Source organism: Sorghum bicolor, chromosome 1 (genome assembly GCF_000003195.3).
Source record: "Sorghum bicolor cultivar BTx623 chromosome 1, Sorghum_bicolor_NCBIv3, whole genome shotgun sequence".
NCBI classification, from domain to species: Eukaryota; Viridiplantae; Streptophyta; class Magnoliopsida; order Poales; family Poaceae; genus Sorghum; species Sorghum bicolor.
In genome coordinates this window covers 6,138,071-6,160,682 of record NC_012870.2, presented here as the reverse complement: position 1 = coordinate 6,160,682, position 22,612 = coordinate 6,138,071, and the positions used below count along the sequence as shown (strand labels likewise).

General features: G+C 42.3%; 4 protein-coding genes across 7 annotated transcripts; 2 read left to right on the top strand and 2 right to left on the bottom strand.

The window, feature by feature from the left end:
- LOC8083978 (QWRF motif-containing protein 2) lies at positions 1-4,598 on the top strand. Its single transcript, XM_021458921.1, has 6 exons — positions 1-1,463; positions 2,298-2,417; positions 3,177-3,293; positions 3,390-3,479; positions 3,992-4,099; positions 4,195-4,598. The coding sequence occupies exons 1-6, from the start codon at positions 120-122 to the stop codon at positions 4,261-4,263; spliced, it is 1,848 nt and encodes a 615-aa protein (XP_021314596.1). The 5' UTR covers positions 1-119; the 3' UTR covers positions 4,264-4,598.
- On the bottom strand, positions 6,385-8,533 carry LOC110436636. Its single transcript, XM_021464059.1, has 3 exons — positions 8,167-8,533; positions 7,334-8,072; positions 6,385-7,231 (listed from the first exon to the last, which is right to left on the bottom strand). The coding sequence occupies exons 2-3, from the start codon at positions 7,998-8,000 to the stop codon at positions 7,167-7,169; spliced, it is 732 nt and encodes a 243-aa protein (XP_021319734.1). The 5' UTR covers positions 8,001-8,072; positions 8,167-8,533; the 3' UTR covers positions 6,385-7,166.
- LOC8086196 (protein MAIN-LIKE 2) lies at positions 8,551-10,906 on the bottom strand. The gene is made up of 6 exons (XM_021464051.1): positions 10,815-10,906; positions 10,196-10,282; positions 9,437-10,055; positions 9,246-9,331; positions 9,046-9,136; positions 8,551-8,944 (listed from the first exon to the last, which is right to left on the bottom strand). Exons 1-4 carry the CDS (start codon positions 10,839-10,841, stop codon positions 9,294-9,296), a joined length of 771 nt encoding a protein of 256 aa, XP_021319726.1. The 5' UTR covers positions 10,842-10,906; the 3' UTR covers positions 8,551-8,944; positions 9,046-9,136; positions 9,246-9,293.
- LOC8083977 (casein kinase II subunit alpha) lies at positions 16,331-22,228 on the top strand. Of its 4 annotated transcripts, XM_021449053.1 has the most exons (10): positions 16,338-16,788; positions 16,879-17,008; positions 17,566-17,760; positions 18,736-18,893; positions 19,636-19,726; positions 19,802-19,867; positions 21,320-21,402; positions 21,487-21,550; positions 21,628-21,696; positions 21,801-22,228. In XM_021449053.1, the coding sequence occupies exons 1-10, from the start codon at positions 16,463-16,465 to the stop codon at positions 21,852-21,854; spliced, it is 1,236 nt and encodes a 411-aa protein (XP_021304728.1). In that variant the 5' UTR covers positions 16,338-16,462; the 3' UTR covers positions 21,855-22,228. The 4 variants fall into 4 exon arrangements, 1 of the variants encoding a protein (XP_021304728.1); XR_002448321.1 differs by lacking the exons at positions 21,628-21,696; positions 21,801-22,228 and having other exon boundaries at positions 16,331-16,788; positions 20,752-21,402; XR_002448324.1 differs by lacking the exons at positions 21,487-21,550; positions 21,628-21,696; positions 21,801-22,228 and adding an exon at positions 20,752-20,892 and having other exon boundaries at positions 16,331-16,788.

Here is a 22,612-nt window from a genome sequence, read left to right as displayed (position 1 = left end):
ACTCCACTTCCGCTGCCGTGCCGTGCGTCGGCTCCGCTCCCCCCATCTTGAAACGAAACGAAACCCCCAAACCCCAGACGCCCAAAACCACCGGGGAGATTCCGCGAGATCTGAACGCCATGGTGGCCGCCGGGGCAGCAGCGGCCGCGCCCCGGCTGAACCCGTCGCCGTCCCCGCACCGCCGCCGAGCTTCCTCCGCGCTCTCCCCGGCAAAGTCCAACTCCAACTCCAACGCCAACGCCGGCGCCGGCGACGCGCGGCCCAAGCCCAAGGCTAAGGTCGTCTCCTCCCGCTACCTCACGCCCTCCTCCAAGTCCACATCCACCTCCACATCCACCTCGACCTCCACCTCCACCACCACCACTTCGAGCTCCAACTCCACCTCGACCTCGGCGTCCACGCCCTCCCGCCGCTTCGCGTCGCCGCTGCCGAGGCGCTCGGTCTCCGTCGACCGCCCGCGCCCAGGCCCGGCTGGCAATGCTGCCGTCGGGGAGACCGGGGGACCCAATGCGGGCACCACCACCACCACGAGGAGCCTCTCCGTGGCGTTCCAGGGCCGGTCCTTCTCCTTCGAGACAAGCAAGGCGAAGCCGGCCACGTCCCCGTCTCCGTCGCGACGACCAGTGGCTTCGGCGGTGGGCTCCATCACGCCGGAGAGGAGGAGACCAGCTATGGGGACAGTGCCGGAGAGGGGGAAGGGGTTTGAGGGGGGCCATGCTCACCACAGGTGGCCGATGTCGGCGAGGCTGTCGCAGGGGTTTGAGGGGAATCCGCTTACCAAAAGCTTGGATTGCTCTTTGCACAAGAGGGACACGGCCGTCCTTGCTGCTGTCCGGTCACTGCGGCAGTCCATGGTGTTTGAGGAGGGGGCGCGCCGTTCCTCGTTTGATAGTGGGGACTACTTGATGTCGTCGGACACAGAAAGTGTGTCGTCTGGGAGCAATTCAGGGTCTCAGGATGCAGGCATTGGCATGTCGCACAGAGCACGTCCATCCCCAAAGGGTATGAGTGTGCCAGCACGGTTCTTGCAGGATGCTGCAGTCAGCAGGTCACAAAGATTCGCGGATCCTGGAACGCCATACTTGCCGTATACCTCTGGGTTGGCCGCATCTCCAAGGACGGCGCCGGTCAAGAAATCGCTGCAAAATGGCTTTGTTTCATCTCCACTGAATCGGTCAGTCAGGCAATCTTCACCAAGTAAGCTTACAGGCAATCCATCGAGGAGGATGTCAAGCCCATCACGGCCGAGAAACTGTGTGGGGTCGGGCACTTCATCTTGGGATCATCAGGGAAGAGGCTCATCTGGTTATGCTTTGAATGGTGAAGTGAGGAGGAGGTGGCATGGGGGCAGTAAGGTTGACTGTGAGCATCTATTGAGAATTTTATCCAATCGACATTTGCAGTGGCGGTGTGTGAATGCGCAGGCTGATGCTGCACTTGCTGCACAAAAATTGACAGCAGAGGTGAGTATATCCATTGACAAACCAATTTACGGACTTCTGAATACGTGAAATGTGTTCCTCCTGTATAATTAACATAAATTGATGTCATCTCAGAATTCAGTAGTATGTGTACATGGCTGTATTTTTGGCTTTTATAACTTGCTTGATTTATTCAAATTCAGATTAGTTTGTGTAAGATGTAATTGATTAAATTCAAGGCCAGCATTTGCAATCTGAGCTAGCTATAAGCAGGAGCTATGTGCTCGCACTTATCTTCTGATTCACTTATTCTCACAAAGTAAATCTGTGAATTTTACACATCATATAGCTTGCAACTACCTTTGTCTTTTGTGCCATAGTTTATGTTATCCAAACTTTATATTTATCGAAGTTTTTTAGTTCCTTGAAAGTAGGTTCTATGTATATCAGAATACTAGATAGAAAGCATCTTGTCAGTTTTTTTTATGAAATAACAAGTCATTGTCACACACACACACACACAAACTGTGTAACACAGTTGGAAAGGCAAAAAGAACCATGAAAGATTTGACAATGACATGTCTTTTATGTTGGAGCTGTAAACAAAACTAATACCAGTAGGATCAGTTGGCATGCTAAAATATGTCATGTTCATTACCTTTTAGAATGGAAGTTTGTATACTGCACCTGTTCATTGCCAAATGGAAGTCTGGGTACCCATTTTTATTATCTTATTGGTTAACTGAAAGTACTACTATTTCAATTAAAAAATGCTAGGCAAAAGCCTTAATTTCAACCATAATATTCGTGTACCCAAGATTGCCTTTTCTACTTCATTACTTCTCAATAACCCCCCTTCTTTGGCCTTTTTACCAGAAGTACTTATCTGATGCATGGATTACTACCCTAGGGATGCGTAAATCTGTTGCTCTTAAGAGGTTCCAGCTACAGTTATACCGAAACAGCTGGAAGCTCATGACAGTTCTTAAGGGACAGGTAATAACCAATTTTAGTTTTCGGTGCATGACTGCAAGTAGTATGCTACCTTTTAGTTTTCGGTGCATGACTGCAAGTAGTTTTCTGCCTTTTTCATATCTTTGCAAGATCATTTTTCTGTTAAACTTTAGAAACCTTGCTTTCTGATAGTTTATCGGATTATCTGGAATTATCCTCCATGTCTGGCAGACATTTGCTAGCCTGCCAGGCATTGTTAGCAAGATAATATTTTGCCAAAGAAAAAGAAATCCCTGAAAAACTGAGAACCGGTTAGTTATAACTTATAAGCACAGGGCCATTGCCCATCTTGACAGATACATTCAAATATATGCACAGTTGCAGGCTGGCCGTTTTGATTCTTATTTCCTCTGCCAGGTATTGTTAGCAAGATAATATTTTGCCAAAGAAAAAGAAGTCCCTGAAAAACTGAGAACCAGTTAGTTATAAGCACAGGGCCATTGCCCATCTTGACAGATATATTCAAATATCTGCACCGTTGCAGGCTGGCCGTTTTGATTCTTATTTCCTCGGCTGCTCAATAGATTACATATGGTCCTTTACTATGAACAACTGTAAAGTTAAAAAGGGAGAGCAGCTCACCAGCATGTGGACTCTGTAGTGGGGCCTTAGATATAACTGTAAACTATTATTATAGTACTTAATTAGTAACAACTTTAGTTAGTTATATCTTAACCTGGTAGTAATTCACCTTTTACCTTTGCCTTGTTTCTAAAATCTAACGAAAATTGCTTGATACAGATGGGGTATCTAGAAGAATGGTCTTCATTAGAGAGGGACTATGTGGATTCTCTATCTGGAACTGTGGAGGCTCTAACTGCCAGCATTTTGTGCCTTCCTGTTACTGATGGAGCAAAGGTGGTTAATAGCACACCATTGTACATTTCTATATGTTTCTCTTCTGTTCTGTGTGTATTAAAAATCTATTTCTTCTTTGCTACTTTGTATTTGCAGGCTGATATCCAAGATGTGAAAAATGCCGTTGGCTCTGCTGTTGACATCATGCAAACAATAGGAAGTTCAATATGTTCATTATTGGCTAAGGTGCTGTGTACATTGAATTGCTTTCCTGTTTCATTTTCTTTGTCACTAGTTGCTTGTCAACCACTACATCTTAATTTATGGATGTGGGCCGTATGAAAGAACTGCATAATAAGGCTACAATGGATGGTTGGATTGGTTGAGACTTGATCCCAGGCAGCTGATTCCCTGATCAGACTGCTTTAAAAACATTCTCCAGTTTCTGAAGCATAGGAGATTTCTCTCTTCTCGAGGATCTGTAGAGTAACATCCTCATTATACATTTGCTAGTTGGGGTTAAATTAAAGATATTACAACTGAATGCATTTCAAAGCTCCAATCTTAGTAATCAATTTGCCATCACCATACCAAAAGAGGGGGGGGGGGGGGGGGGGGGGGCTATGAGCTCTTGTGAGGCTTGAACAAAAATAATATAGCACAAAGCAATTTTTGAGATGCTTACATTTGGTGAAATATTTGTTCCAAGTTGGTGCATTTGTTATTTTATTTGACTGAAATCATCTGTCGGTCTGCAGCTGGCTGGAACAAGTATTTTGGTTTCTGATCTTTCCAAAGTTGCTACCCAAGAGCGCACTCTAATGGAGCAGTCCAGAGAATTGCTGTCCGCACTTGCAACAATGCATGTAAGTGCTGAGATCCAATCCAGCTGCGTCCGGTTCTGACCCTTGTGATATATAGCATTTCTAATGGGCACAACCCAATAATTTTGTTGAAACAGGTCAAGTACTGTAGCCTACAAGGGCAGAGAGTACAGACATCTGACAGGAGCTCCATGCATTCCTCCTAGTCAGGGTACTATAACCCCACACTAACCGAAGAATGTAGGTGTAATTGCAAATTCTGGTGGCTTGGTTGGTGCCCACAGAGCAATCTGACTCATCTGAAGATGCTATCTAGACTAGTCCCAGTAGCCTTGGCGGATATGGCCCTCTAGTTCTGATTGCTGATTTGATGTATGCTAACCAATGCAGAACAGATGGCATGCAATGTGTATAGATGTATCTCATTTGTTGGTTTTAGCTGAGGATTAGATCAGATGCTAACTAGCTAGATTGGGTTAATTTTGTTAATCATCAGATGACTAACGACTACCAGGGAAATGCAATATAACTTCTAGTGGTACATCGCTACTTTGATCTTTGGAGTAATACGGTTACTTGTTGCCGATACAAGAACCCGACTGGGGCTCACTGCCCGTGGATGTAGGCTGTCCTCGTGCAAAGTTCCAACTGCAAATGGTATCACTATTATTGTTGTAGCCTAGTATGGCTAAAAACCCAAATGATATCAGATATGGTTTGTTCGTCGGTTCGTACATGAATCCAGGTCTGTTGGCGTCAACGTTGAGACAAGATCTGTCCCTCCTGGTCTGGCCGGTGCTTCGAAGCGTCCAAAGAAAAATGAATTATGCGGCTCTAAAATCAATACAGCTGGTACAAAAATAACGCGTGGACACAAGCCCACAAATCGCCCTCAATTCGCTTCACAATCTGTGCAAATTCACATGGCGCGGTGGTCAGTGGTGACTGAGGAATGACCAGGCTAGCGGGTTTCAGTGAAAGCACAAGAGATCACGACAAGCCGGCACCTGATGCACACGAAGGGAGCAGAGGCCAGAGGCGCAGAGCAGGCAGAAAACAAAATGTTGAAAGCGAGGGCGTGGCAATGAATCGGGTCCCTTCACTGCACTCACGAGCACGAGGCGGGGGTAGCCATCATTGCAGTTGCAGCGCCCGAGCGGGACCGACGGTTGCACAGCTGCCTCTGCCTGCGCCGGAGTGGTGGTGCTGGTCGCCATCATCCCATGCCCATGCCGTGGGGCGACATCGATTTACCGGAAAGAAAGCTTCATCGGACCGTCGGACGCCTGTGACATGTGCCCGGCGGAAAACGGCGTCGATTTCAGGAGAAGAAGCCGTGGCCCGACACGAGATGAATCATTGTGGCCGATTAGCTGGTGGCGCCTCTTGATCTTGCTACAGCACCTTCCTGTGATCCTGTCCCGTGTCTCCTGCACGTGATAAATCTGGAGATATTGAGGGCATTGGTCTCGTCTTACTGTTACTGACCCTGAGTCTGGCAGCAATGCAGCAACGAAAGGAGTGGCAAAATTCAAAATGCCTTGGCCATCTAGTGCATGGTCCCTATAGGGGAGAACACACAAGAAAAGCGCCATGTTTTTCTATATTGATGAAGACTGCATAATATTCGATTCCTGGTTCCTGCAAGGTGAAGAGAGTCAGAGAATATTACAGAAAGTTTTTTTTTAATTTTTTTTAAGGTGAAGAGAGATAATATTACAAGTCTAGATGTCTAGTCACATACTCACATCTCTGTTCAGATATTCCTGCACTTGATGCCTTTGCAGACTAATCAAAATACCTGTCTGCTGCGTCTCAGCACCTAACATCCATCCAGTGTTCCGAAATCAAAAGAACAATACCACAGGCTCACAGCCTTGATGCGTAATCTGCAGTCTGGGGTCAGGGCATGAGATGTCATGAATTGAACTAGCATTGTCAATCCAGAAGACCAAAAATGCTTTTAACACTTTTCAATATCAAGCTGAACATCCAGATATACTGAAGCAGTTTTGAAAGAAAAATACAGAACGAGTTTTTGCTCGGATACAAAACATGCTAATTTGGTGACATTAGTTGCATATCTAGGACAAACAAATACGAGAATCAAATGAGAACAATCTTTCTCAGGGCAAAGTAAACCAATTCAGCAGCAAACACATCACTATTTGTTTGAATGCCAAAGAGTTTGGAAAATCTGACAAACTCATCATGCAAGACCAGTCAAAACGTCCCAGCAACATATAAGCAAGTGGAACGTACAGCATGCAAGAGCCTGCACGCATTGAACGAATCACAAAGGTAAATTACCATGTCATCATAAGCTTGATAAGGATAGAGGATAAACAAGAGTGGATACTCCATATATTATAACAACAACAAAAAAAGTGAAAAAGACAAATTCACATACATTATACAATAACAAAACAGAATTAGGAGTCAGGACGATGACTGCATAAGTGCTTTCTTTTCCTTCTTGTAAATGCTATTAACTGGCCACTGCCAATTCTTACAGTCTGATGTATTTTCTCCTCTGTTTTTGCAGTTCCCATTTTTGTAGGCTCTATGGTTGAACGGATCTCAGAATTTTCATGTGAAGGAACTGTCAATTTTCTCCTTTTAGTAATTTCATTTGGACCTAGATTGTCATGGTCTTCAACGCCAGCAGAATCATCCCTACCAATCGTTCATTATTTTCTCCAGCGAATGAATTAACACTTTTTTTTTGACTGAGTTCTCTCCCCAACACTAGTGATAAGCAAAAATGAAGAGCATCTTGCAATTGGGTACTTGGCATTATCTTGAAACATATGATTTTGCACAGCATTGACTCCACCTTGAACGACACTGTCCTCAGGTTGTCTGAATAGCATCTTGCAGTTCATTGTGGCCTGAAACTACAGCAGCAGATTCTTCCTGTTCAGAACCAGGGAGGTTCGACATCACCTGGCACTGAACTTAATTCTTTGTTCATAGACATATTCAAGGTTTCTCCAGGTCCGATGTAATTGAAGGGTTGACTGATCGTTCCTTCACCCGTACCATTCTCTATTCTTGTGTCTACATCATTCTCAGATGCACCAGTGATTTTCTGCAATTGCTCATTGTGTCATGATACACTCGAGATCTTGTAGAATTCTGGAAGCACTGAAGTTCTGCACAATGTTCCCTGACCTGCAATTTTACCAAGATGTATATGAGTGATCTACAACATGTAACTGTACATTAATACATTACTAATACACTAACAAGTAATAATGACCTCATCCACTTTACCATTAATCAAAGGTGCACCAGCACACTCCTGCAATTCAGCTGTAACCTTCTTGGGTATCTTAATGCTGTTCATAGATACAACAGTCTCCTGCACTTCCACAGCCTCTATGAACACATAACCATCCTTCACATCTGAATCTACAATGTCCTCTGGTGTAGCATCCTCTGCAGATGTGTTCATAATATCAGTCATAGCATCCTCTACAGGGGTGCTAATAATGTCCTGAAGATTTACTTCTGTCATAGTTAAATCAAGAGGGTCTTCTCGAGGATGCAAATCTTCGGTTTTGTTATTTGTGGTGTCACCTGTTGTGAGAAGTGCTAAATCAGGAGTACCTCCCGTGGGTTGAATTCTCATCATTTCGTCCAACTTGAGTATAGTGTTTCCCTCGACATGATCATCACCAACCTGTTCCATCTTTGCAACAGTAGCTTGAGTAGGAGCTACAATATTTAGAGAGATTGTGGTTGATTTAGCACTTCCAATTCTTGTTCCACTTGGAACACCACTTTGCATAATCTGCACAGCAATTGAAGACATAACCATGCCCTCTCTCTTGCGGTTTAAGTAACTAGATTCATAAGGACATGATGTGAGAACAACCTGCTTAGCCTCCGCCATTTTAACAGTGATGTACAAATCAATGTCAATAAGTGATTGCTTCATCCTTTTTGCATCAATTTCACTTTGTAATAGTAAGGTTCTAATTCGTCCCTGCACTGTATTCACCAAATCAACCTGCTTGTGGTCCAAAACATTCATCAATGAGACATGACATGCATTCATTCGACTCAACACAGACAGATCCAAAAAACCATTTTAACAGTATTACCAGAACTTTATCAGTATGCCCAGATAACTGATCGGATATGATTGGACATTCAACTGGAGTGGAGATCCAACGACGTGTAATTCGCCAATACCATTCTAGGTAACAATTCCTTGCATGAGTAGGATCTGAAGTCTCTGTTTCCTGGTGCTTAACAACAGAGATGAGCCTGTTCTCCCATTCCTTAATGTACTTAGGCCTTGTTTAGTTGGAGTAAAAAAAATTTGGGTGTCACATCGGATGTTTCTTAAGATGTTGGAAGAGGTGTTTGGATACTAATAAAAAAACTAATTACATAACTCATCTGCAAACTGCGAGACAAATTTATTAAGCCTAATTAATCCATCATTAGCACATGCAGGTTACTGTAGCACTTAAGGCTAATCATGGAATAACTAGGTTTAAAAGATTCGTCTTGTGATTTTCAACCAAACTGTGTAATTAGTTTATTTTTATATCTATATTTAATACTCCATGCATGTGTCCAAACTTTCAATGGGATGGGTGAACACTTTTTGGGTGAGGAACTAAACAAAGCCTTATCATGGTAAGTAGGCCAATGTTGATCAGCTTTACCCTGCATTGTAACACGTTCAACAACCTCAACTGGGTCTGGTAGGTGCTGCAACATCCCAAATTGTAGCAAGACGCGATCAGGCACATGCATCTCCACTATCTGGAAGCATATTAATGGAGTCCTTGATAGCCACACTGCAGATCCAAATGTGCATATTGCAGGAAGCCCAGCTACCAGGTCTGGTGTGTATTGGTCCCATGTGATCTGGAAAGCATAAGAAATATTACAGTGATATCATTTTTCCTCTTGTAATTGAGCATCTAAAAGCACAAATGCACTTCCTGAAGTAATGGAACACATCATACCTGGCAATCTGATATAGTATCTAGCCCATGCCTATAAAACTCATGGTCCATGGATCAGACATTTTCACGGTTCTTGAAGGCAACATTCCACCTAGTTATCAGATGCTTTTCATATCATGGAGTATATCTTGAAGTGAAAGAAAGTGGTAAAAAAACAATCTGTGGTCAAAAAAAAAAAAAAAAAGAACCAAGAAAAAAACCTGCATCCAAGGGGTCGGTCATCGGGTAGAGACTTATTCTCTAGTCGTTCAGTACAGCCTATCTGGATATGCTCCCACGCCCATATCTGCAATGTTTGTTGCACAGAACATCAATTCTAGCATAAATGAAGAGTGCAATTTCTGCACTACACAACTAAGACATACTACGTGAAGAAGAGTGAGAAACGCACAGCAATTCGCTTTGCCTTTCGTGCTGGCTTTTCCAAGCTCTCTGTAGAGGTGGGCAAGAACAGCAGCCCCCCGGGCCATCTCTCCTGAGGCATCAAAATCAAGGAGTAGGGCCAAATATCGTAAGTGCACTCTAGTTCCACTTGGATCAGGAAATAAACTGCATCCGATTTGGTACAGTATATAGGCTCTTGCAGCATACTCTACATCTGCCTGATTAGCTCTTTCTGGTAATGTTTTGAAAGTGTCATGCAGCCATGCCATAGTGATAGAACCACCTTTGATCTGTGGAGGTTCTTGACCCAGAAGTTGTCTGCACAGTTGCTCCCAATTACAGTTTGTGAGGCCAGTGACAGGAGCACCATGTACACGAAGTCCAGTAAGAATTGCCACATCCTTCAAGAGCACTGTAATTTCTCCAAACCTCAAGTGAAAAGTCTGTGTTTCACGCCGCCACCTTTCAACCAGTGCATTTAACAAAGCGTGGTCTAACTGGACCCTCTTCAAGAAAGACAGGTGGTAAAACCCAGAACGCTTCAATAACACAAGCATTCCCTCATGTCTGTCTTCCCACTGGTTAAGCCCGGTGCCATGTTCAATAAATCTAACAGGTTTGTAGATCTGCATAACAAATGGATGACAATCAAGAGAAGCTCGATAACTAGATTTTTTTTGAAAGGCCTAATAACTGAATTGAACACATTAATTAATTGGAAATAAACATGTAAATGAAAAATCAAGGACAAGTTCTAAAATGTTACCTTCCCAACAAATATAGCTTCTGATTTGTGAAACTCCTGTTCCACAAGGACAGATTTATCAACAGGACCAGGATCTAGTTTCCGTTCCTATTCTCCAGATACAGTGAGTAGAGAATAGTAAGCTGTGATTATTTATGTATGCTCAAGCAAAGTGGTTATAATGACCAAAACAGGACAACTTGTTAGTTCATATATGCAACTGCAATGCTTTGATTTCTCTATGAAAAATATGGGAAATTTTGATGCTGACAAGCATACAAGAAGGAGATTTACAGGGGATAGAGTCCGTTTGTAGAATACATGTTAGTAACTACGAGAGCATGGTCAATTGAACGTGTCTCATGCTTAAGCAGCAGGCTCCAGGCTCCAGCATAAGCAACTGCAATGACTAGCCTAAAATACTAAAAAATAAGCGCGAGAGGCAACAGCCTCCTGCTTTTCGTAACACCATGAAACCAATCGCAGAAGAAGCTGTAGTAATGTAGTTCACATAAACATGCGCATTTGTAGTTCGAGCAGCCTACAACGGTGTAATGCCACTAGCAAGCCCCCCTAAGAAAAATGGTCGTTGCTTGTTCCGCTAGAGGTAAGCGAGGTGCTAGTGTTTAGCAAAACTGACCTGCCCTTGGGGCTGAGCTGCGTCCATGGCAGCGCGCGAGTTGGAGGATTTTCCTCGCCCGTTTTGGAACAGGGTGGAAGACGGCGGCGTGTTGCGAGTGGCAGGCAAAACCTGAAAACCAGCGTCTAGTTGCTCGCGAGCTCCGAGTAGGGGGACTGGGGGGACCGTTCGATTTCGACCGGGCCAAAAAGCCCACTCCGGCCTCGTGATCGCGGGCTGGGCCAACTTGACGCGACGATCCGATCACCCGGCAAATTGGAGAAATCTGACAAATAGAAAACCAGTTTTATCGTGTATATTGGCGCTAAAAAAAAATCTATCCTGTTAAAAAAAACCTAAACTTTTAGGGAGAACATGTATCTGTCCCCATAAAACGCCAAATATTGGAACTAGTAGAGATTTATCAAACCAAATAATTATAATACCTTTACACTGCGCGACCTAGATCTCAAGGTCTCTTAGAAGACTGAAAGCCTCACTTGGAAAGTGCCACTCGGAACTTAGGGTTCTTAGGATCCAATTGCAACTGAGGACTTGTGAGCCACCCTTCAAACCGTGTGAAACTTACTCCGGACACCCCACATCTGGCCTCGTATGGCACATGTCGTGTTAAATGACCATAGTGTGCAACACGTCTCTTCTAGCGCTGTGCCATTGACACAATCTCACCTAGTTGGCATAGTGAAGGGCGTCGACTCCATCCTCTTGAACCCAACTAAATGACATATAGGGATGAAAATGAAAGAAGACGTACATGAAAACCACTATCTCGTTTTTGTTTTTATATTACGGGTTCAAAAAAAGTAGGGATCCGACACCATATCAGGGTATGCGTATCAATAGAGAAAAAATAAGTTAAGATCACATGATCTAATAGGTTTAGCGTTTGGTTTCAAAGTTTCATTCGATCCTACCATTTTGTGTTTTTCAATAGCTTTACTTCATCAACTAGAGATTAAACTTCGTCATAATAGACGTTTGAGTTCAAAATTATTACAAAGTCCATAATAAAGACAATTAAAAAAGTCTAGAATAAAAAATTGTTTTTCTAAAAGCAAAATGCATAAAAGTTATAGACTCAATATAAAAGGACTAATTTTTGGTCGCTACATCGTTGATACATGAGCGATTAGAGATGGTGGTTGGACGTGAATGCTTGTGAGCATCACGCTCGCTAGTGTATTTATGTGGATGTCAAATCACACTTGCAGGATTCATCAGGGGCAAGAGCCTGAGATGAGTGAGCCTTGCACCCGCGGATGTCTATCGTAATCAAGTAGGATAAACTCGCTAATGGACACTACTTAATAATGAGGACACACTTTATTTATGGCAATTAGCTAGACACTTTAGCTATTGTATTAAAACAATAGTTTGCTTTTTTTATCTAGGCCATTACAATTCTGCGAGTTTAGAGAAACACCATTACAATTCGTCTATTACTAGATCTGCCATTATAATTTTATCTCTTCTCTATCCATACTATTTTCTACACCTGCCAGCGTATAAGGGCCCACTATCAGCATGTATGCATACAATAAAGCATACGGACGTGAAGTCTCTGCCTCCTTAGGTCAGACTAAGCCTGCCTGCAGACGGCTCGCCTCACCGCACGCCGCCGCTCGGCCACGGCTCACTGCGGCCCTCCCAGAGGCCAGAGGCAGTGCACGCGGAGTAGTATGCCGCCGCTCGACGTACCATGCGGAAGTAGTGCACTGCGTTGTTGGCGCTGAAGCCAAACAAGCAGAGATAGTGTGGCCGTCGAAAGCAGGTCGTCGGCCGTGAACGCTAGTGGCCTGTCGAATGCACCACAACACTAGATTGCCGTCCACGGCGCCAGCACCGGCCTCCTTAGCTGCCTGCTTGTTCTGCTCAGGAAACAGAGCAGGAGGCAGTAGAGAAGCAGCAAGACGAGGACGCCGACGATGAGTACGAGCTCCTTCGTGCTGAATTTGCGACCCCGCGTGAGGGTTTATCCGTGGGCGACTATGGCGCGAGGATGAGGACGCCGTGCAGGGTCGAACTGGCACGCACGACGGTGCAACTGCGATGCCATGGCCGCACACAATGTCCAATTGCCTACCCTGTTCTATTGCCACATGCGTGCACTAGCTAATCATCGCGCACAACTATCGCCTGCCTTGCCACCGCAGGTACTGCACTAGTCGTGTGAGGCCATAGCATGGTGGCGCGTCCGGCAGAGACAGGGCTGTGGCCATGCAGCGTTCCGCCATGGCCTACTTCAAGATCTACTGGATTCCATCATACAAAACGGCACAAATCCATTAACTAGCATAGTAAGGAGAGTAAGAAGATTACGGCTCATCACAAGCTCACCTGTTCGCATCGGGCAAGCTAATTCCTTGCCGCCATGGTGTACGTGCGTCAGATTCACATAACCACGATATCCACCCACGGCGTTCGCGGCCACGGTAGACGAAGCAGTGCCGAGAGCGGAGGTTTGAGGCACGGTGAGACGAGGTCGCAAGGCGTCCATGGGCTGGCTCCAAGGTGGCGGGGGACTTGACGCTGGTATACATTGTTGTAGAAATACGAGTTGACAGTGGGCCCTTGTACGTTACAGGTGTAGAAAATGGCATGGAAGAGGAGGAGATGAAATTATAATGGCAGATTTCTAAATACGCGAATTATAATGGTGTTTCTTCAAACTTGGAAATTTGTAATGGCACGGATTCAAATAACCCCTAATAATGGAGAGAGAAGTTAGCAAATTTACTCAGTCAAGTATTGCGTGTACAATTACTAACAACATGCTTGATATCTATATAGGTCCTAAAATGTCAATCTAATTTCAATAAACTAGATAATTATTTTTACTACCTATTGTATATGTAGAACACGATGTGTCTAATACAAAGATATAAATATAAAATAATCATTCTTTTAAAGTTTTTATACTTTTTAATATAATGACGATGATACATGACTTATACGGGTATATCTATGAGTCTGTGGGAGTTAATTAGGGTGAAAATTTGTTATACTCCAAATTTATTTTAAGAGCATCACCAGAATAAGTCGGTTCATTTGGTTAAAAAGATGACACACCTACGTTATGATTCAACTTATGCTTTTGTCGCCGCAAATATATACAAATCAAAGTTACAAGCCTCTCACACTTTCTCCTTCGTAATATCTATTTTCATACAAACTTCATCCATGCTGTTTTTTAACCACGATGAATCGATGCAACAAGAACAAAAATCAATTCTTTGGCTCTCCTTGAATGGTTTGGTTGATTGTTGTCATGGGACGGTTCCATTTATTACAATCCATGACTATGGAGTTGCTTTTTTCTCGCCACTAGAGATTGATCTAACCAGTTTCATAGTGACAACAATAAATTTGTCACACAATTTTTTTTAATATATTCTTATTACTTTTGCAGATGTGACATGACATATCACCACGACAGTATAGGTGAGGGACTGAACATAACACTAGTATGTAAAAAGATTGAAATATTGCTCCGAGTGAAATTCCAACTATGGAGTTTCTTTTTTCTTCAAAAAAAAGTCTACATAACCCCCAACCTACCTAGGGTGGACTACTTCACCCCCTGAACTATGAAACCCGATATTCTACCCTCTAAACTTTTAAAACCGGTCAAATAACTCCCTCGAGTGGTTTTGAAGGGTGGTTTTGTCTTTTTCTTTTTTATTTATTTCCGCTAAATATTTAAAAAATCATAATAAATCATAAAAAAATCATAAAATGAAAATTTTAATTTTGTTGGACTCCTGATGAGTTGATCTACACAGTGAATATATAATATGGTATACTTTAGTACAAAGTTTTTGCTGTAGCTTTAAATCTATGTTTTTCTGTAATTAATTTGAATAATTCATATATCCAGTTCTTGTGGTCCAATTGTGGTAAAATTTTTACGGTGGGCTCATTATTATATGCTTGAACTATGGTAAAAATTTTATACTCATTGGATCACGTATAACTTAGTTATAGATAAAGCATAGATTTAACAAGAATAAAGCTAAATAAATTGATAGCTAAGTTATATGTGATCCACTAGGTATGAAACTTTTACCATAGTTCAAGCTTACAGAAATGAGCTCATTGTAAAAATTTCACCACAATTGGATCATAGGAACTGCATATATCAATTATTCGATTTAATTACAGAAAAAACATAGATTTAAAACTACAACAAAAACTTTATACTAAAGTATACCATATTATATATTCACTGTGTAGATCTACTCATCAGGAGTCCAACAAAATTTAAATTTTCATTTTATGGTTTTTCTATGATATATTATGATCTTTCAAAGATTTAGGAGAAATAAATAAAAAAGAAAAAGACAAAACCACCATCCAAAACCACTCTAGGAGGTTATTTAACCGGTTTCGAAAGTTCAAGAGGTAGAATATCCGTTTTTATAGTTCGGGGGGTGAAGTAGTCCACCCTTAATAGTTTGGGGGTTATGTAGACTTTTTCTTTTTTTTCTCCCCATTAGAGATGACCGAGTATCCCAACCGTTTGGCAAATAGACTTTGCATTCATATATTTACAAAAAGGTTTTAAAAAACACCTATCCAACGGTTTGGTAATTGGGCTTTGCAATTTTTTAACTTGGCAAATAGAGGGGAAAAGCTCGCATATATGCCAAGCCCCTCCGCGCTTGGCATCACGTCCCTCACGCGAAATCCGTTGCCCTTGCGCGTGGTCGCGCGACTACTCCCACCTCCCGCCGTTATATTTTTTTTTGCCAAGTGATTAATGCCAAACCATCGGAGATTATATTTTTTTATCTTTGCCATATTTATTTAGGACTTGACAAACTTATTCATTTGCCAAACAAACTATGCAAAACGGTTGGAGATCTCCAAACAAACTATGGCCTTGTTTAGTTCACCCTGAAAACAAAAAAGTTTTCAAGATTCCCCGTCACATCGAATCTTGTGGCACATACATGAAACATTAAATATAAATAAAAACAAAAACTTATTACACAGTTTAACTGTAAATCACGAAACGAATTTTTTGATCCTAGTTAGTCTGTGATACAACATCGAAAACTTTTCACTTTTCACAACTAAACAAGGCCTATGCAAAACCTATGCGATCACTGGAGTCAGACACCCAGGTCTTGTTTACTTTCAAAAAATTTTGCAAAATAAGAATAGTAGCATTTTCGTTTGTATTTGACAAATATTATCCAATTATGGACTAACTAGACTTAAAAGATTCGTCTCGTCAATTTCGACCAAACTGTGTAATTAGTTTTTATTTTAATCTATATTTAATACTTCATGCATACGTCTAAAGATTTGATGTGACGGGAAATTAAAAAATTTTGCAAAATTTTTGAGGAACTAAACAAGGCCCCAGTGTATTGGGAGTACATATGTGACATGTTGCAGAGTGTTTACCACGCCGTACCCAATGGCCACCACTGCCATTCCGGCACGGTGCGAAACAGAAGATTTTCCCGAGATTTTTACGGGCGCGTGCTTTCCGCGAACCCATCCACGAGCCACGGGCCAACGGCCGAGGGAGCCCGTGCGTGCCGCGCGCTCGCTCAAAGGCCTCCTCCGTGCACCGTGCGGCAGCGAGCCCTGCGACTGCGACGCCCCCTAATTCCCCAGCACGCCCGCGCCGCGGTTTCATGGCCTGGTGTGCCCTGCGCAGCCGCGTCCTTCCGCTCCCGGCCTCCGCCGCCACCGCCGCGCCCCACGGCCTGCTCCTACGCTTCTTCCTCTCCACCGCGGCCCCGCGCCACGCGCACCACCACCGGCGCCGCCGCCTCGCCCCCACGGCCTACGCCGCCGCCGCGGCAGCTGCGGCTGAGGCGCCGCTCCCCATGACGCCGCGCTTCGGCCGGGCCACGCGGCACCCCGGGGCCGTCGCCTCCGTGGCGCGCGTCTACGCCGACGCCAACGCCCAGCGGCCCAAGGAGTACTGGGACTACGAGTCGCTTGACATCCAGTGGGGGTAGGCACACGGAGCTGGAGCTGGCTTTGCACCGTGATCTCCAGATTCGAAGGGTGTAGGGTTTTTGTTCTCATGCGCCTGTCCGTGCAGGGAGCAGGATGGGTACGAGGTGCTGAGGAAAGTGGGAAAGGGGAAGTACAGCGAGGTGTTCGAAGGCTACCGGGCTGGGAGCGACGAGAGATGCGTCATTAAGATCCTCAAGCCTGTGAAGAAGAAGAAGGTGAGACTTCGCATTTACAATGCTCTGTTGTTGTGGTTGTCACATTTCTGGCTACCAGTGACGGTGATGTACTATGGATGGACTCATAAAACTGAAACACAGGGACTGCCTTGTAGTGCGAGATTGGAGTATACTAATGTCTACCAGTCTCAGCTGTTTTTGTGTTAGGCTTGAAGATTATCTAGTTGGCTAGTTGCTTCTACTACTTATCCACTAATGACGCCAAAGAGCATGAGGCAGTGTGGTTTGGAGACATTGTAGCTGCACATGACTCTCATATAACCATGTCATTTTGCGCGCAATCAACAAATTTACAATAAAGTGGACACCTGTAAATTTTTTGTATATATATAAGAAAAATCATAGAGTTTGTCCACACAAAATTGTTACTATTTTATTCTATCACATTTGCTCTTGTTCATCTGATACTTTTAGGCTTACTTGATATGCTTTTCAGCTATAGAGATAATTTTATGTTTATCTTTTCTCCCCCTCTATTTGCCTAGATTTGTGTGACATCATAAGGATTCATGTGCATGTCTTTTATGATGATACAGATAAAGAGGGAAATAAAGATACTTCAGAACTTATATGGAGGGCCTAACATTGTAAAGCTACTTGATGTTGTCAGAGATGATGAATCAAAGACGCCTAGTTTGATCTTTGAACATGTCAACAACACTGACTTCAAAGTGCTCTACCCTGTGTTATCTGATTATGATATCAGATATTATATTTTTGAATTATTAAAGGCAAGAAACTGAACCTCAAAAGTGATCATATCTGTTGCTTCTGTCGTCTTGTTCGTGGTTCAGCTATTTCATTTTTTTACTTCTTTTTCATGATATACCTGTTTGATTCTGAGAACCTTTGTAATCAATGTAAAATTGAATTCCCATTGTTTCTCTTGCATGTTACTGAGGTTAGAAGTTTTACAAGTTGCATTAGGGCTTAGGCTTATAAGTATGCTCTGATTTATATATTTTTTCCAATATAATTTATGAATATAAGACATAACATAACAGAGGTAAACCTCTCAATGCTATGCTACTTACTCAGTGTAGTTTGTTAGCTCCTATGATCTTATTGCGCACACAGAAAAAGAAAAAGTTAACTAGTCCTATGAGATAGTTCCCTGCCTTTGTTTTCAAAAATACTTTAGCCGATATGCTGGTGCTGACTAATCATTCTATGTTGATTTGTGAATATTAGAATATGGTAGCTCTGCATCTGTTTGGACTTTGGAGCTTTAGACGCTCAAGGTCTGCATTCTTTCTGAGTATCGAGTCACTCATGAAACAGTAATTTAACTGCAGAAAATAATACAGATGACCTGCAATACCTTATTTTCTGAAATATCACAGCTCATAAATTCTTATTATATTCTGAGTACACATTAATCATATAATATTATTCCTGTAAACAAAAATTAGATATGCATGATCAAATCAAATTCACTGATGGACAGAATTTGAACAAAAGAAGCAAAATGACTCCTTTATGTATCTGGACAAGCATCAAAAAGACCAAAACAGACGCAGCATGTGGTGCTATGATGTATTTTTTCATGTGCAGTTTGTCCTGCGACCTGATCTGGGCTGATAGGTTCAGTTTTCTTGAGGATAGCTAACTATTTTACAGTTTTGCAACTTAAACATTCAAACCATTGTATTTCTGTCAGGCTGCATTCAACTTGATGGTCTTAACTTTTCCAGGTATTTGTGTAGGCACTAGATTATTGTCATTCACGAGGTATAATGCACCGAGATGTCAAACCCCACAATGTCATGATTGACCATGAAAAACGCCAGCTTCGTCTTATTGATTGGGGTCTTGCAGAGTTCTATCATCCCAAGATGGAATATAATGCTAGAGTTGCTTCAAGGTCAGCTGCCCTGCCCTGGCTTTGAAAATTGACTGTTCTTGGACTTGTTCGGCATTTTATTAAAATATTTTATTTGTCCAAATATTCATGACAACTGCTACTATTAATAAACCATGAATATTTTGTTGATCCAATGACCTCACCCATTCTATATTTTCTAGTAGACCTGTAAATCACAATAGGATTTTGATGCATCGTTATATTAGTTCTGGTTCATCTCTTTGTTTAGTACTAAATTCACGTTAGATTTATGTTATACCCAGTATATAAATAGTAAATTATTGTGTAGCACTGTTTCTTAAAAAACATCTCTGTTAAAAAAGGTGACGCGTAGGCGCTAGCTGCTAGGCAGTGCACCACCTCACCATTGCCAAGCACTGCCTAGCAGCTAGTGCCTACGACGCATCACCTTTTTGTCTAGGCTTGACTTGATGTATGTTAAAAAATGGGACAAATTAGGAACGAAGAAAGATGAACTACAATCATATTTCTTATAGATGCATGGTAGTATCATTTTTTTTTCTCGTGTTCTGATATGCTAAATTTTCTGTATTTAGCATGGTAATACTCCGACTGGCCACAAAAGAACAAACACCTAGCAATGACTAGAAATGCCTAGGTGCTAGGCGGATCCTAACCACCTAGCGCCTAGCACTTTTTAAGCATTGAAAATATATTACTCTCTAGTTGCCTCTTGTTGCCTTTCTCCCCTTGGTTTACCATGTCCTTTTGCTATTTACAGATGCTACAAGGGTCCTGAACTACTTGTGGATTTGTTAGATTATGATTACTCATTGGATTTGTGGAGCCTTGGTTGCATGTTCGCAGCAATGGTAAGTAGCAAGAATATGATCAATTAGTTATCTTGGCTAACAGACATGTGTTGATGTGCTATATGGTCCTAACAGATATTCCGAGTGGACCCTTTCTTTAGTGGCCAGGATAATTATGATCAATTAGTGAAAATAGCTGAGGTAAGTTTGAAGCTGCTCTGTGTTGAAATGTCTTGTCATCGTGTTTTTCTGTATCACTTAATCTAGTGCTTTAAATGGACTGAGTTCACTTGATTATGTATTCAGTTGTTGCATTAATTAATTTAATTAATCTATTTAAACAGCTCAAATTAATTGGTTCATGTGACATTATTGTTTGCATCTGCTATGTCAGCTCTAGAGTCATCCTAGAGTTGTTAATGGCAAGTTCATATGTTATTTTGACATCTTTTATTTGGACCTTAATAGCATACTGTCATAGCCTTGGTTGTACCGAAAGTTGACTGAATGTAAACTTTCTAAAACTAGCTTATTGTGTATTGTTGATTTATGGATACTGACATATCAGTGGCATGCATCACCCTGTATATTTACTGCAAAGTTTATATATTTTTAAACTATTAAGTGTATTCTACTGGTCCAATTTTCATTGGTGATGGCTAGAGTATTACAAAAAATGTCTAGATGTTGCTGTATCTTCTATGTACTACCTTTGTGTTCATTGCCATTATTGCATCATCTCCTTGTGTTACTTTTGAGTTCATTGTGATTGGCTACCATATCTTGTATATGTGGTGCACCACAGTTGCAGTTGTGATATTGAATACACCCTAAAGATCCTAAACCAAGCTTGTCAATTCCATTCCTGTTTAGCATTTGGAATGATATGTTCCGGTACCGGTGCATTCCGGCGTACCATTCTGGATTTTATTATTTTATAGATATTCAATATTGTATATGGACTACATAAGTAGCTAAAAAAACTGATAAGAACATATAAATAAAAGAAACAGATGACAGGTTAGTTGCATGTTGAGCTGATCTAACTCTAACATATGATGGGCCTGTGCTCTAACCCAATTCAGCAAACCTTCCAACTGAATTCCTAAAGCCATGGAGTAGGGAATAGCATGCTAGGTGTATAATCACTGAGAAAAATCAAGTCAAAGGAGAGTATGCTACTATGAAATCAGGTGAAGGAAGAGCATTCTGCATGCTACTGTCAGGTGAGGGAAAGAGCATACTACTTTCTTGTCTCTGTATTCCAGCACTTGTCACAGTGTAAGCTAGGAGACCTGCGTACCAGCGCTTGGCCTGGGCACCCGTGTGAGCGTGCTGGCAGGGAGCGTGACTGACCGGTACTGGCTTGAGTGGAACATCAGTTCCGCCTGGAATGGCCGAAAAGAACCGAGATGGCTGGTATTTTTAATGGTACCGGATGGGAGTGGCTGTGTACCAGCTGACGCAACGGTATGAGACGTTTCGGCCGGTACCGGAACGGAATTTACAACTGTCCTAAACCCTAGCCATTTTAGCTGTACAATTTCCTCTGCTCCCCTGCTTCTGCATTTCCTGAAGAAATGGTTGTTTGAAAACATTTTTAATGTCTTATTTGTTTGTATGATAAATGCAATACGTTTTACTGTTCTGCAGGTTCTTGGCACAGGAGATTTGTATAACTACCTTGAAAAATATGGCCTCCAGCTTGACCCACAGCTTGAAAGACTTGTTGGAAGGTCATTGTTTTGGAATTTGGATAATCTTGCAGACTATCATGATCTTTATTCTGGAATGATCTAATTAAGTTTTTGTGTTTACAGACATAATAGGAAACCATGGCCCAAGTTTGTCAATGCTAGGAACAGACACCTTGCGACACCTGAGGTGATTCTCGTCGCCTTATGATAACTGTAGCCTACTGCCCATTTGTTGCTTTTTTTATAAGTTTCTACCTTTTACAGGCTATTGATTTGGTAGATAAACTCCTCCGATATGATCACCAGGAAAGGCCTACAGCCAAGGAAACCATGGTGCCTCTCCCTCGCCTTTATTCTTGAAGAAAGTTATTGGATCATTATGGCATGCATAAGTTAAAAACTAGCTTATGCTAAAAACATCTATTTGATGTTTGCAGGCTCACCCGTATTTCAATCCAGTAAGAAGTTCCGAAAGCAAGACAAATTCATAATAGCTAATTAGCTAGAAGATGCACAAAGGTGCACTTTTTCCCCCCTGAGCGATCCAATACGTACTGTCATACAAGGCAAATGGCATATTTGACGGTCCTTTTTTGAACTATATTACGGAAGGTATAGAGAAATACTTGATTTTAAGGCAGGTGCATGGTTTGTTCAGCATGACGTCTTGGTCAGCATGTAATGTAAGTGTCAAAATTTTGTGAGTTAATTCCTTTTCTCTACTCGCCGTTCTACTGCGAATAATTGATTTCACCAGTGGGCTTGAACACCGCATGACCGATTTTATGGTCATTATTTACCTCAATCACACACATTTCAATGTTAACGGATTCTTTTTGTACCCTCTACCAGGGTAGTCGCCTCAGTTAAATTGTTATAAGTGTTCAGATTGTGTCAGTGATGATGTTTGCTTGGATGGAGAATTTCGAGGTAGCCCACCGTTGTTCCTTGCAAGCACTAGCTTCTCTACGTCTCATGAGGCTGGGGCGAATTCTATTTCCATCGCTCTCGCGTCTCCTTTGAGGACGCAGAAACTACAGCACCCGCTCATTCAGTATTTCATGCAGGAGTATGGGGTTTAGCCAAAATTACGAACCACAAGGCTGTTTACAATGTCCGAAAGAGGTAATCACGAACTGACCCAGGTCCCAAAGCTAAATCATGCTCCCAAGTGTTAGTAGAACTGCAACGATTACGTGTAATGGTGGCCGAAACAACGACGGAGGGGTTTTTTCAGCAGCACCAGTTT